Below are 15,638 nucleotides of genomic sequence, written 5' to 3' on the forward strand. Positions count from 1 at the left end.
AGGATTTGAAGAGAAAGCAAAGGAATAGATGATGATGGATTCATTTTTATTCAGGTTGAGGGAAGATAAGGCGGACATTTTATAGCTCAAATATAGTTGTGTATCATTTTAGTAATAAGTGCAGTATGTATCAATTCATTACACATTATAATAGTTATTAACAAGATAACACGAACTCATTAAACCTGTTTTTACAGTAATCGTGGGTTAATTACATACCTGTAAGTGTAACTCTGTAAGCATTACAAGTACACAACTACTGTAAAAAAAAACAGATTTTGTGAGTTTTTCTTATCTCTCTATATATTAAGGGTTGATAATTTGATATATGTGTCAGCTTAGGTTATTTTCTTTTCACCTTATTTTTATTACTTCTTATTAGATCAGATAAGAAAAAACAAATAACACTTATAGAAAACATATAGATTAAAACAGAAACTAGAAAACATTCAGACTAGATCAGGTGAAGAGAATACATCCTTATTCGGGATGGATGATGTATGTTTTGCTAATTTCCTGCTTGAAGCTAAGTTTATTCTCTTCATTACTTGCTGCAAATTTTAATATCCGAAGCTACAGACTTATTCTTTACTGACCCTACATGCTTATGCCAAGAATATTCTGTATGAGGAACAAAAATGAATTAATACATGCACAAGCCAGGAATAGATTATCATCAAGGTAACTGTTACTCCCTAATTAAAACAGGTTTTAGCTTAAGATCATCATATTATACTTCATTGATTTATTTCAGTCTTCCTGTACCTCTATATCTCATCTCTTTCGCCGAATTTATATTTTCCAACAGCTTAACATGGGTGCAGAACTGTCTACTGCCATTGACACAAGAATTACAGAGCTTGAGAGACAGATTGCTTCTGTTAAGATTGAGGCATCGTTTACAAACTCTAACTTGGATGCTTCGAAGAGGGAAGCAGAAGAACTCAAACAACAGCTTTCGAGTTGTGAAAAAGTTCAGCAAGAAATGGAGATGAAACTGGAAAAGGTATGTGATCAACTTTGTTTTACTGAGTCTGAATTAAAATCTAACAAGGTTGAGTTAGAAGTGTGTAAGAAAGAGTTCAACGAGGTCCGAGATCAACTTTCCATTTACAACAATCGAAGTCAGAACATAGAAGTGGAACTGCGAAAGGTACAAGATCAACTTTCATCAACTACTTCTGAGTTGCAATTCGCGATAAATCAGTTAGAGATTTCGAAGAAGAAGGTGGGTGAACTTGAGCAAGACATTTGTAGTTGTAAGAAGGAAACCGAAGCTGTGGAAATCAGATATCAGAATGTTCAGGTTCAGATTACAGAATTTGAATCTGAATTACAGTCTAGCAAGATTGAACTGACATCTTCAAATGAAAAGGTAGAACAGCTCGAGATTCAGATTTTTTCCTGTAAGAAGGAAAACGAAGACATGGTAACAGAAATTCAGAGAATACAAGATGAAATTTCTTGTATGAAAACCGAGTTAGATTCAGCTAGAAGTGAACTAGAAATGTCAAGTAAAAAGGTAATGGAGCTCGAGCAACAGGTGTTTAATGGTGAAAATGACAGTAAAGTTGTGGAAGAAGAGATAGAAAAGGTACAAGAACAACTCCGTGTAACCAACAATGAGCTGCATGACACGAAGATGTTGCTGCAGTCGTCTGAGGACGACGTGCAGGAGCTGAAACGTCAATACTACAGTTGCAAGACGAAAGTGGAACATATGGAAGTTGAATTAAAGGAAGTATCTGATTTTCTTAGTTTAAAGGAGGATGAATTCGACATGTCAAGTTGGATTGTCCCAAAGAGTACTAATAATGACATTGATCATAATACTATTAACAACAACAATAAACCAATGTTTATAGCGATTGACCATGAGGATGATTAATTACCATATGGGGTGGTTTGTTGTACTACGTACGTAGTTGTTAACTTTATATGAATGATTACCATGAAAAACTGATTATATTTCTTTGCATATTTATCTTTCTCTTGAACGAATTGTTCTCCAAAGACAATTTTACGTCGTTACTCATTCCATTTTCATATTATCTAAGCAACTTTTATTCATTTTTTTTTCGAAATTACTTGTCCGTTTCTAATGCAGCCAAATATTCAAATTATTTATTCTTCAAAAGGTCTTGCGCGCATAAGGTGTACAATAAATTTATTGTACACCAAGATAACTTTTACCTATTTTTTTGGAACTTTAACCTAGTTTTGATTAACTTTATTATTAGTAAAAAATAGTTGATAGAAAACATATTAAAGGTTTAATGATTACTTTTATACATTATTAGTGATTTTAAGAAATAAGTTTTACTAAAATGAAAAACTTATCACTAAAAAATTAATAACTTTTACCTGTATAAACTTAACTTTTAAGCATTTTGGGTTAACTTTTACTTAGATGTACAATATTTATTGTACACCCTTTGTAAATAAGATTTTGTGTTTACTCTTTTGGCTTTGGGATATAATAGACTAAATCAAAATAAATCTCAACACCTCTTCGCTTTCTTTTCATGACGTAAAAGATGACAGTCTCGTTATTGTAAATGGAAACAACCTCTCTGCAATTGCAGAGGTAAAGTTATTGCAGGGGCAACATTGCGGACAGTCTGACCCGGCCTCTCTTACGACGTTTGTTGCGGGAGCCCTTTGAACGCACTAGGGTAACGATAATGAAGGGCATACATGTATTAATGTATTACGGAGTAGCTAGGAAGTATCATTTTACTATTGCCTCTTGCTTACGGCACATTGAATTCTCCAAATCTCACATTCATCCCTGTCTATGTCAGCTGCAGCTATATCATCCCATTTCTGCACGTTGGAAACTACATGTCACATAACTAAGGCCAACCAATATTAATTTCCCACCTAATTTCGTCTAGGTGACTTTTAAATTTTAATGGTAGAATTAAAATACATACTCATCTGATTTTAATTCGTTTATATCATTTGCTCTTTATAATTCGTTAAAGATTTAATGTAGTCAATTCAGATCAATTGAGACCTGCGACTAAAAGAAGCTTTAGATATGAATGATATTTTTGACAGTTTTCGACAAGAGATTACTCATAAAAAATTAAAAACTCTTTGTAACAACTTGTCATATAATACGCTATCCCTTAAACTAATCAATACTTAGTCAACAAAACTAAAATCAGGGATGTTATAACATTTTATATCTTGGCTACACCCTTTTTTAATGAACACGTCCATACCATCAAATTAAAATATACAAGAGCACTGTTTTTCCCGAGTGCAAAGAGACACAAAGTGTAAGTCGACAAACAGAATTCAGTTTCAGGTATTGAACAACTAAATTGGCTGACATTTACGTAAGAACATTATAATTCGTACCCAATAAAGTCTACTTTTAAGAGTCAATGTATGATAGGTCAGAGATTTAATTACTTCATTTATAATTTGTAATGACATTGTTGATGTTCAGGCCCACCAAAAAGAATAGAATCTCAGTGTGATTTATTCCCTTACATAAACATCATATGTAGTCTAAAGTATAAAGTGTAAGAAATTAACAAAAGCCAAACACATTTTGTACTAAGAAACAATAATGGAGCATCAATATCATCTTACAAAAACTTCTCCTACATCATCAATACCAGAACCCCATGTAGTGATCTTCCCATTACCAATCCAAGGCCCGGTCAACTGTATGCTCAAACTAGCCGACCTCATCCTCTCCCTAAGTAACTCCGCCGTCTCCGTCACCTTCGTCGTCACCGACTTCATCCACCGCCGCCTTATTCACCACTCTACTACGGCTGCCCGCCTCGGAAAAAACTTCCGATTCGAGACCGTTCCCGATGGTCTCGGGGATGGTGGTGATGATGATGAGAATCCTCGAGGGTTATACCAACTTGCTGACATGACCAACACCTTACAAGGTCAGGCCCAAGCAGAAGGTAGCCGGCTAAGGGCGGTGCTGGCGTACGGCGCGGCGGAGCCGGGGTTGAAGAAGGCGGTTACATGTATTATTGCGGATGGGTTTTATGGGTGTATGGTGGATGTAGCTAAAGAGTTAGGGGTGCCACTTGTTTACTTCGAAACGATAAGTCCTTGTGGTCTTTGGACTTATCTTTGTGTTCCTAACATGCTTCGAACTCGTGACCTCCCTTTTCAAGGTTAGTGTGTTCCAACTTCCAAGCTTTTCTACCCTTCAATTCTTTTACTCTTTTTTCATGTACCAAGTCAATGCTAGTGATATATTTCGTTATTAACAATAAAAATAAAAGTTTCAGAAACGGAGGGGTAGTATAGTAAATGAAATTTGTTTAAGAGTTTTTTTTAGATACCGACTAAAATAATGAAATTGTTAAGAATTTTCAGAAATGGGAGTATGCATTTCATTACTTGACATGCTTAATTGGATTATTCGTGCGTATATACACATGAATAATGATGATAATCTCTCCCGTTTACATCATTCAAGCCCAAACTTATTTCCATCTATGATTGTTCAATGGGCTAAGTGGAGCCCAATATTGGAGGAGAGTCTGATCACATACAATTCAATTCCGTACTGAAATCACTTGGTGATAAGTGCAGTATCCCACCAATTTATATGTTATTCAAGATCTCTCTATCTATTCTATGAATTAGTCTCAAATTATATGTGAGTTAGTGTTTTCAACGATGACCACTTGCTCCAACAGATGCTCAATATTGTCTCTTGCAAATGGGAAGAATGATAAGGAATGTCACACACACACACAGCCCTCAGTTGGTAAAAATCAAATATGAAGGTATCAATATTACTAAAAACAGTTGTGGGTCTACGCCAATCCTATTTGTAACGTGACGGGTTGAGCCGAAAAATTAAATTAGGTCTAGACACGGTCCAATCGTCGTGCCCGAGTCTAATTTTACTCAATTTAACATGTTTTGCCGAGCCAAGCCGTGTCTTGTCATACTTTTTCAAAAAAAAATGTCTTGGCTCATGACCCCGTGCTCAAGTCGAAACGTGCTTCTTTTTGTGATGGGTCGTGTCGTTTCTCGGCCTAGTGTCATCTTTAGCAATTACACCAAGCGATAAACTAAGTCATACTAAACATATTCATAGAAGAAATCAACTATTAGACTTTCCCAATTATTCGAAATTACGTTACTTGTTCAATAATTGTTTATCCTAATAACTTACTTGTCATGTACTACCTCCGTTTCAAAAAGATCTTTACAGTTACTATTTGCACGGACTCCAATGCAATATTTAACTACTAATATATCCAATTTCGTATTGGAAAAAATTATAAAATTTGATATTCTGAAAATACATTCCGAGACCAATTTAACAAGATCTTACATGTAACTTTTTTATGTATATAGTGGTGAGAATTTACGGTCAACGTTTTTATACTTTGGACACATTTTCCAAAGCGTAAAGAACTTTCTGAAACGGAGATAGTACGATGTACGAAGTACTTTCACATGGAGTAAAAAAGTCACACACACAACACACAACACAACACACAACACGTCCGTAGGACAATACTTTAAGAGTTTAAGATATAGAAGTACTCTTAGGCATCAAAATTCATAAAGAAGTACAGACAAAATCCAAACAATTAAACACCAAATTAAATACATTTTCTAAAAATGGAAGATAAACTAACAAAATCTATTACTATATATTACTATATACTAAAAGAGACACCAGGAATGACACGTGTCAATTCCTGGTGCGATTTTTTCCCGCCAAAATTACTTTCCCAAAAAAAAGTGTATCTGTTTGATTTCATATTTATTCTCTACCCTATTTATAAACTACTCCCTCCGTCCCGGAATACTCGACCCGGTTTGACCGGCACAGAGTTTAAGGTACTTGAATTGACTTATTTAATTTAATAGGTAGTAGTTGATAGTGGGGTATTATTTTAATGTAGTTAGTGGAAAATGTGTTAAGAGGTGGGGTTGGGGAGAGTAGGGGTTGAATTTTTAATTATTTTTTGTATGGAGTAGGGGGTAGGTGGGTTAATAGGGGTGGAGTGAGAAATAATATAATATTGTTAGAATATTTCCATTTTTAGAAACAGGTCAAGTATTAAGGGACGGCCCGATAAGGAAAACAGGTCAAGTATTCCGGGACGGAGGGAGTATGTATGTATGGAACAAAATTTAGTTTATAAATTATGGCAATAATAGATACAGCGTAATAATAATTATTCTAAATTGGTGATATTTTAGTCAATTTGCTATATTAATAATGGAAAAATATATCACTCGATATTTTGGTGAAATTATCATATTAGCATTTAAATATGCATATTAGATGAATAAATTTAAACGAGTATGTTAAAAATATTATAACTATATATGAAGTAGTTTGGGAGATATTCAGTTAAAAGAGACACCAAGAATGACACGTGTCAATTCCTGGTGCGATTTTTTCCCGCCAAAACCACTTTCCCAAAAAAAAGTGTATCTGTTTGATTTCATATTTATTCTCTACCCTATTTATAAACTATGTATGTATGGAACAAAATTTAGTTTATAAATTATGGCAATAATAGATACAGCGTAATAATAATTATTCTAAATTGGTGATATTTTAGTCAATTTGCTATATTAATAATGGAAAATATATCACTCGATATTTTGGTGAAATTATCATATTAGCATTTAAATATGAATATTAGATGAATAAATTTAAACGAGTATGTTAAAAATATTATAACTATATATGAAGTAGTTTGGGAGATATTCAGTTAAATATTTTGTGAAAAAACTTATCAAAATCCGTACGTGCACGGGATTTAATCTAGTATGGTCCTAAGATCCTTACACCATCACCACACGTAGTGATCTTCCCCTTACCAATCCAAGGTCCTATCAACTGTATGCTCAAGGTAACCGATCTCATCCTCTCCCTAAGCCACGCCACCGTCTCCATCGATCACCTTCCTCACCACCGACTTCGTATGAAATTTTAAAAATTCCATCTCAAATTTGTAATGGATTTGCCAAAATTTCGTCTCAAAAATTATGAGACGCTCACTATAGAGACGTCTTATTTCCGTTTCAGTTTGTCTATAATTATAATTTTGTGATAGAATTGGACTACCCAAAGACTATATTTCTCGCCTATATAAAATGATTATTTTTTAGTGAGGTATGTTTGATTTGCAGAAAACGTTTTCAATAAAAATGATTTTTCAGGGAAAAGTACAATATAAATTTCAAACTAGTTTTCCGTTGTTTGTCTACTTACAAGAGAATTCATAAGAAAAAGGAGTAGATGGGTGAGGATTGATGAGAAAATAGGAAAAGAAAATAAGAAAGAAAAGTGATTTCCCTTCTTTTCAAACGAAAAATGTTTTCTTTCCATTTCTCATTATTGGAAAATAGTTTTACGCTTTTTGCCAAAACAAACAACAGAAAGTGATTGAAAATAGAAAATTCATTATATAGAAAAATATTTTACACCAAATGAAACACTCTCTCAGGATCCCTTGTATTTGTCTAACTTTCCTTAATACGGTCATTTAGGGAAAGTGTATCTCTTTTTAAAATACGGAGGGAGTATATAAGTTTTGTCATCGTTTGCATAAATGATGTTATTGTTGTATTAAAATACTGTCATTGTTGTATTAATCACTGTCATTATTGCCGATACTTTGTACTTTGTTTGACTTTTCAACGCATTAAAAAATAGTATTTTTTCTCGGGTATGGGGCAAAAAACCGCGGGTGACCAGCGGTGTAGTCAACCTCCTTTGGGCACTTTGTGGTTGGGATTTCCCGTACTCCCTATTCTCTAAGGACTTAATTGCCCGCTAAACGAGTCAGATTGACTTGTGCGAGATTCCGGCTTTGTAGAGAGCATTCTTCTTACCTAGAAAAAGAATTGTGTAAAATTTATAATTTGGGATCTCAAAGTAGACTTTCACAAAGTCAACAAGAAGGTTTTTTTGTTCTTATGTTAACGTTTAATTCTTTATCAACAGTCTTTAGCTCGATCTTTACACCATTTTTGTCAATTCACTTGTATCTAGGAGAGAATGACTTAGATGCAGCAATAACAAGTGTACCAGGAATGGAAGCTTACTTAAGACGCCGCGATCTTCCAAGCTTCTGCCGGGCTTATGACCCGAAAAACCCTATCATACAACTTGTACTTAACCAAGTTAAGAATTTTCCAAAAGCTCAAGGGCACATACTCAACACCTTTGATGAACTTGAAGGTGATTACTTCCATAACTTACGAGCTTTATGTCCAAATCTGTACAACATTGGACCTCTCCATTTAAACCTCAAGTGTAGGTTAAAACAAAAATCAACCAAGTCAATTTCGAATACTCTATGGCAAGAAGATAGACAATGCTTGGAATGGCTTGATGCCCAACCTCGGAAATCGGTCCTCTTTGTGAGCATTGGTAGCCTTGCGTCAATGACAAAGGACCAACTCATGGAGATTTGGTATGGTTTGTTAAATAGCAAGACTAGGTTTTTATGGGTTCGAAGGCCCGGTTCGATAATAGACGACGAAGGCGGCAAAGAAGCGGCCGTGCCGATTGAGGTTGTAGAGGGCACAAAGGAAAGAGGTTGTGTGGTGAGTTGGGCACCACAAGAGGAGGTGTTAGGGCATGAAGCAATTGGCGGGTTTTTGACACATTGTGGTTGGAACTCGACGTTAGAGAGTATTGTTGGAGGTGTTCCTATGATTTGTTGGCCATTCTTTGTGGATCAACAAGTGAATAGTAGGGTTGTAACCGAGGTTTGGAAGATTGGATTAGACATGAATAAGGATGAATGTGATAGAGTTGTGGTGGAGGAGATGATCAAAGAACTAATGGGAACGACTCGAAGGGAAGAGTTCTTAGCTAGGGCAGGTGTTATGGCTAAGTTGGCTGCACAAGCTGTGGATGTAGGTGGATCTTCTTATAACAGTTTGAATCGTTTAATCGACGACATTGTGTACATGAGATTTCCTACACAGAATTATGCTTACTAAGGCTCTGTTCTCTTCACCTTGTCTGATATATGTTTTGTTGTGAGTGATTTTTTTTTTGCTTGTTTTGGTGTGTTCTTGTCTAATAAATAATACGAATAAGGTGAAGAAAACAGAGCCTAAACTAAGTAGCGGAAACTGATTAAGTTCATGAATGTAGAACTTCCATTGATTTTGCTTATTTTATATTTAAACAAGGGACCCTAATACAGACGGATTATTCTTGCGTGGACCTAGTCCACAATAATATTAGTGTGGAACCAAAATCAAAAGTTTTCTCTAGCACCATTTTTACACTCATAGTGACCTTTACTGTTCATATAGTAACAATAATAAATTAACGAAACACCAAAATTTTTAGACATAGCAACCATTTTTTGAAGTATAATAACCCTATGTTTTTAAAATGAATTGTGACTTAAATTCACATTATTCAAGCACACAACATGTATCAACGACACTAATTTGATATTTTTTCATAATAATCCTAATAAAATGCCAAAATAAATTAGTAACAAGTTGTTGACTTTATTTTAAGACATGATCCACAATAAATTTTAGTGTGGACCAAGTCCATTTAAAAATTGGTGAATACAGAATCGAAGAGATCAAAGGCAAATTTGAGCCTAATCTCAAAAAATTACAACTAAGATTTAATGTTTATGTTTATTGATTACCAGCTAATTTTAGCTGGACTTACAAATAATGAGCTATCCTAATCTCAGAATTCAATGAGTTAGGCAAGGCACTTGAGGTGCAACAAGTGATTGTTTCCCTTGAGCGTTAATGCAAACGGCATACGTATCATATGAACTAGTTGAAGAAACTATATTGATGGACTCCATGACGATGCCGGTGCAAGCCACCGTGCTGCTGCAGTTTAAACTAATCGCGGCCGCCGTTTTTGATGTTCCATGGAAGCCTCTATAGCTCACCCCCGTTACCTTCACACCCGATTGCTTTACAAACAAAACATAAAATAATTAAATGTTGTGTCCTGTACGTATATTTTATTTAATCTGTCAAAAGGTCTTGTATGAATAAGTTGTACAATAAATTTATTGTACACCAATATAACTTTTACTCAGTTTTCTCCAACTTTTACCCAGTTTTTGTAACTTTTATATTATTTAAAAAAAGTTGATAGATAAACATTTTAAAGGGTTAAACTATTAATTTTATACATTATTAGTAATTTTGAAGAAATATTTTTTATTAAATTGAAAAATTTTATCACTAAAAAATAAACCTTTACCTATATAAGGGTAAGTTTTAAGCATCTTACGTTAACTTTAAGTTTGGTGTACAATATTTATCGTACACCCCAAGTAAATAAGAATTTGTGTTAACCTGTTCTCTTTTAGTTGCAACGTTTCTTTCTTGGGTCATTTCTTTTTAGTTGTAACCTTTCTTTTTTTTGGCAACTTTACCAAACTACCTTTATCCATATTCAATCACCTACCTTATATCTAAAAATGGGGGCATGCATGTAATTTACTACCTATCCATTTGTTTTGCAAAAAAAATGAAATGAATAGGAAAGGTTTCAACTAAAATAGAACAGAAGAAGTATAAAAGACTCGCTATTTAAAATTAAGATTTAAAGTTTAATTACCGCAGTTCCACAATTTTTAGCACCGTCGCAGTAATATTGGTCAATAATAATCGGGTTTCCAACATCTATCAGAGGGATATCTTCAAATATTATGTTTCTTGCATAACCCAATCCGCCCTGTGTAAAATATTTAAAAAAAAATCATCTTCTGCATTAGTCTTAAGAAATCAGTGTGTGTAAAGATTTCTCGTTCAAATTATACATAGTATGATGTTTATTAACCTGCCATGTCTTGATTCTCGCACCGTTTAAACTTCCTTTAAAAGTGCAATTTTTTACATAAATTTCTTCAACCTTAGCATCTTCACCCTCTTTTCCCAAGCTTCCGACGCTGTACAAAAAGACATGGTATTGCATGTTATAGTCCAGTGTAAATAAGGGAAATCTATAAAAGACAGAAAGACGGTCTAATGAGTTCTTATTCGACATTATATATACGCCATATATACAATAATATAAAGGAAAAATTACTTTTAATAATCCAACCTTTTGACGATTTTCCATTAATAATTCAACATTTGGATTATTATCTAATAATCCAACCTTTGCACCCCATTAACTTTTATTGCACCCAACCGGTCACCAACCCAATACATCAGGTAACCTATACACGTGTCATACAGCCATTTGTCATAATTTATTTTATTTTTTAAATTAATAATTTAATTTCTTTTTAATTTATTGTATTTCGTTCTTTCCTCCTCTCTGTCCTTAGTCACTCTAATCTCACCACCATTGTCATCTTTTCTCATCCTTCCTCCACCACCCATATCCCCTGTTTCTCCTCCATCCTCCACCCCCAACCTTACTCACTCCCACCACCATTGTCGTCAGCATCATCTGATCATTAAAATAAACCACAACAAATTGATTTTATGCACTATTCAATCACTTACATTTTCTCATCCAAATCTACATAGATTGCCCAGAAACCCAAAAGAAAGCAAAGTACAAAAGCAGAAGCAACAATTAGTAACCACTTTCGTCATTGCCGCAACAACCACCAACATAGTTGACCTTCAAGCACCATCGCCGATGCCGACCAACGCTCCAACCCACCCAAATTTTGATTTCCTACCAAATTGTAAAAGAACTATTTATTTGATCGAAATAAAAAAATACCCAAATTCATGCCTAATGCGAACCAAATTGTTCAGAATGTACCCCAAATTATTTGAACAAGAACCTTAATTTTTTCCCCAATTTGATTTTCTCGGGCCTTTTGCAAATCTGGATATCGGATATTTGTTGGCTTGTGCGAATCTGGGCTTTGAGTATTTAAAGCGACGACGATAATTTAAAACGCCGTAGGTGGTGGCTGGCATGGATCATCGATGAAGGTGGTGAAAATTCATTTGGGGAACAAAGGAAGGAATAAACCGAGAAGAGAGAAAGGAGGAGTTTAATTTTTTGAATTTGAATAAAAAACAATTATCCTGTATTTCTAAAAGCTTTTTATTTATTTATTTTTAATAAAAATAAGAGGGTGACCTTGTTAACAGGTAAACGGACATCTGGGTGCAATAAAAGTTAATAAGGTGCAAAGGTTGGATTAATAGATAATAATCCAAATGTTGAATTATTAATGGAAAATTGCCAAAAGGTTGGATTATTTAAAGTAATTTTTCCTAATATAAATGTAATTACTAAGATTTACGAACCTTATTCCATGGCCAGGTCCACAAGTTATCCCAGTTATGTTAAGCCATGATGTGTGTGATCCTATTGCTATACAATCATCACCTAATTAATCATGTAATTTAAACAAATTCAATATATTAGTAAAATTGAAGTTATATAATGAGTACGTTCGTACGTATTATGAATTAGCAAGATATCAGAACATTAGTTGATCAAGATAAAGTTACCTGTTTGAATAATGGAATCACTTATATGAACACGATTCGAAGAAATAATATCGATTCCATCAGTGTTGTGGCTGGTTTCAGGAGCCATTATTTGAAGATTAGAGATAATTGAATTGTTACAACCACTAATCGATATATGACTTTTGGGACTGTCTACATGCGTTAATCCTTGTAATCGAAGACCATTGCAATTTATCAAACATAGAGCCTGAAATTTTGTTACGATATTTAATCAGAAAACTGAAAATAAAGAACGATATATTGAATAATCCTATAAACAAAATGCACGTGCATATGTTACACGTATATCGGTATATGTACGAAAGGTTCAATTTTAATTACCTTGGGAAGGTCACACAAATCGCCCTGTAATATAATGACGGTCATCATTAGTAAATGTATGGGATTGAAATATTTATAGTACTAAAAACATACCATAGCAACATTATCACGGGTTGTTGGGTCATTATTTTGCCACCAAATTGAGCCTGTGCCATTGATCTTTCCTGATCCGTCTACAATGAGGTTTTCTACGCTTGAAAAAACTATCCAACAGTTAGCTTCACAATTTTTCCATGAACCGCGGTTGTCCGGTGCCACCAATTTTCCTTGGATCTGTCATTACGGATGTCAATTAGCTTAGCTAGCATGATATATCTATTACTCCACATTATACTAAAACAGACACCGGGAATTACACATGTCACTTCCTGGTGTAATATTTTCCCGCCAATAACCTATTTCCTAAAGTAACATATCTATTTTATTTTATTTTATTTTCTCATACTTTTGTATAAACTGATTATGTATGGAAAAAATTATAAGGCTATAAAATATATCAGTATTAGACGATTTTGGTAATATTTTAGTCAAATACGGAGTATTCATATCAATAATATAAAATATATTTAATCAACATATTAAGCACATCGAATATTTTGGTCAAATTATTATATTAAACATAGAAAACACATTGGATGATTAAATGAGTACGTTCAAAATTTATTAAACGCATTAGTTTTAAAGGATAAATATTTTATAAAAAAAGATGTCAAATAATAAATTTTTGAATATCCGTGCACGCAATTGACTTAATCTAGTTCTTAAATAAAACATACTCCACGTGTATTACAACATAGTAGTATGAGTATAGAATCGTAATTACCTCGACGTGAATGTTGCTTGATTTGCAAGGACCATGGAAAGAAATTGGAGTTAATAGGAATGTCTTTCCTGCTGGTATCGTTAGTGTAGGAATTTCACCTATAGCACCACATACGTCTGCCCATGCTTTTGAAAATGCCTTTAACAATTGGAACATATTGCATACAAAACAAAGATTCACGTCAAATATATTTCCTCTATCGGTCACATTAACAAGTCTTTGACTTTTATTTTCCTACAAAAATACTACCTATTACTTGATAACCTTGACATGTTGCAATAATAAAACTACGTTATCACTGAGAAACTAAAACTAATGAATTGAAATATGTTCAAATTTTTTAATAATAATTTTATATCAAAATTAATGGAGAAATTGTGTAAAACTGAGGAAATCAATTGAGAATTTGTATATGCTTCACAATAATATCTTTTTTTGTTACCAGTTGAATCTGTACTATTCAATAGCTATTCATAATTAACAACCAAATTTCCAATAAATATTTCAACGTCAATTTAATTGGTTCGGGGACATAAAGGTTTGAATAGAAACGTACAGGAGTATCGTCTTGTAAGCCATCTCCAATGGCTCCATAATTCATCACGTTAAACTGTGACGATGAAGTAAGAATACTACCATTCGGTGTGCGGATGCAAAAAATAAGCTGGGAGACACTTAGAAGAACATACACAACAATTAAGACGAAAAACTCCTGCATAAGAAAAATTAACAACCAAAGAACACACGTACATTAGAAGATTATCTACGTGGGTTAGTTAGTTTCTCGACCATGAACAACAATGTAAGAAAAAAATAGACAATAAATTGCAGATTAATTAGAGTCGTACCATATGAGCTGACCAAGAACACACGCAATAACAATTATTTAGAGCGTACTTGTATTGATCAAGTGACAAACTACTAAAACTGTACGTCTATAGCATGAACTAATAACATTGCTTTTATAGTAAAAGTATTAGTTTAGGTTCAATGACAAATTTAATTAGTCAACAATAAAATGACATAATCAATTAAACATTGAAATATTAGTAAATTCTAAAACTAACGCATCAAAGCAAAAGAAAACGATACATTAATTATCTTAATTGCTATCAAAAGCTTGTCAACACATAATAAATTAATTTAACAAATGTGTTCAATATTATTACCAAAAACGGATCACAAAAGTACAAGACATTGTTGTGAAACGGATACAAATTCATAGTAACTAGATTTTGGATTGGTTTGGGCTTTAACGTAAAAAATTGAGTTCTAGTCCAATGTACAATCTTCAATTCAATTCATCATCCCCAACTATATAAGACAATATGGCCCAACACGATATTTGGGCCCAATGTGAGAGTGCCCATTGTTAGCGTGGCTTGACATGAGAAACACATGGATGGATCACGTTGCCATGGACACCATTTATACTATATACTATACTGAAGTAGTTCAGAACCCGTGCATGCACGAATGATAATAAATTCACTTCTTTAGTATTTAAATAATAATAAAAGTTTACCTAATGAAATCAAATAAACTTGGATTTTATTTTAATTCTTTATGTATATCTGATGCAATATTTACATGTATTATTATTCTTTCAGATGATTAGAAATATAGTGATGCAATATTTTAATGCGCTTCTTTTTTTCTAACTTAATAAACTTTTTTTTTACTTTTTTTTGAATATTTCCATATAATGTCTGATATAATATTTTGTGAAACTATTTGATCCTCTATGAAATGCATATCAGGTTATTTTAGGATATGTTTGAACCTTTAGAATAATACTTTCCATATTAGATAATTTAATATAAAAATATTAAGGGCTCACCATGAAATGACACATGTCATTCCTGGTGGAATTTTTAGTATGTAAGTTATTACTAGGTTGTGCCCGTGCTAATGCACGGGATAACTATAAAAGTATTATAGTTATGTTAAGTTCATAAAATAACAACAATACACACAACTTCAAATGTCGTTTTCCAATTAACTTTACAACAAA

General features: G+C 33.4%; 3 protein-coding genes across 3 annotated transcripts; 2 read left to right on the forward strand and 1 right to left on the reverse strand.

Moving 5' to 3' along the window:
- The first annotated feature begins 112 nt into the window (after positions 1–112).
- On the forward strand, positions 113–1,978 carry LOC130468076 (uncharacterized). Its single transcript, XM_056837661.1, has 2 exons — positions 113–681; positions 809–1,978. The coding sequence occupies exon 2, from the start codon at positions 815–817 to the stop codon at positions 1,886–1,888; it is 1,074 nt and encodes a 357-aa protein (XP_056693639.1). The 5' UTR covers positions 113–681; positions 809–814; the 3' UTR covers positions 1,889–1,978.
- Positions 1,979–3,489: 1,511 nt separating this feature from the next.
- LOC110785315 (7-deoxyloganetic acid glucosyltransferase-like) lies at positions 3,490–9,189 on the forward strand. Its single transcript, XM_021989755.2, has 2 exons — positions 3,490–4,154; positions 8,021–9,189. The coding sequence occupies exons 1-2, from the start codon at positions 3,584–3,586 to the stop codon at positions 8,977–8,979; spliced, it is 1,530 nt and encodes a 509-aa protein (XP_021845447.1). The 5' UTR covers positions 3,490–3,583; the 3' UTR covers positions 8,980–9,189.
- Positions 9,190–9,452: 263 nt separating this feature from the next.
- LOC110784636 (probable polygalacturonase At3g15720) lies at positions 9,453–14,994 on the reverse strand. The gene is made up of 9 exons (XM_056836285.1): positions 14,950–14,994; positions 14,181–14,336; positions 13,625–13,762; positions 12,904–13,074; positions 12,460–12,667; positions 12,253–12,334; positions 10,814–10,922; positions 10,592–10,708; positions 9,453–9,935 (listed from the first exon to the last, which is right to left on the reverse strand). The coding sequence occupies exons 1-9, from the start codon at positions 14,992–14,994 to the stop codon at positions 9,705–9,707; spliced, it is 1,257 nt and encodes a 418-aa protein (XP_056692263.1). The 3' UTR covers positions 9,453–9,704.
- Between the last annotated feature and the right edge of the window lie 644 nt (positions 14,995–15,638).

Source organism: Spinacia oleracea, chromosome 2 (assembly GCF_020520425.1).
Source record: "Spinacia oleracea cultivar Varoflay chromosome 2, BTI_SOV_V1, whole genome shotgun sequence".
In the NCBI taxonomy this organism is placed as follows: domain Eukaryota; kingdom Viridiplantae; phylum Streptophyta; class Magnoliopsida; order Caryophyllales; family Amaranthaceae; genus Spinacia; species Spinacia oleracea.

What these genes read in the sequence shown, in the direction of transcription:
- LOC110785315 (XM_021989755.2), top strand. Translation starts at nt 3,584, where the DNA reads ATGGAGCATCAATATCATCTTACAAAAACTTCTCCTACATCATCAATA. An exon ending in TCGTGACCTCCCTTTTCAAG is followed by an intron (nt 4,155 to 8,020) that starts GTTAGTGTGTTC and finishes ACTTGTATCTAG; the next exon opens with GAGAGAATGACTTAGATGCA.
- LOC130468076 (XM_056837661.1), top strand. Translation starts at nt 815, where the DNA reads ATGGGTGCAGAACTGTCTACTGCCATTGACACAAGAATTACAGAGCTT.
- LOC110784636 (XM_056836285.1), bottom strand. Translation starts at nt 14,994, where the DNA reads ATGGGCACTCTCACATTGGGCCCAAATATCGTGTTGGGCCATATT. An exon ending in GCTTACAAGACGATACTCCT is followed by an intron (nt 13,763 to 14,180) that starts GTACGTTTCTAT and finishes CAATTGTTAAAG; the next exon opens with GCATTTTCAAAAGCATGGGC. An exon ending in GGACCTGGCCATGGAATAAG is followed by an intron (nt 10,923 to 12,252) that starts GTTCGTAAATCT and finishes CTTTTTGTACAG; the next exon opens with CGTCGGAAGCTTGGGAAAAG.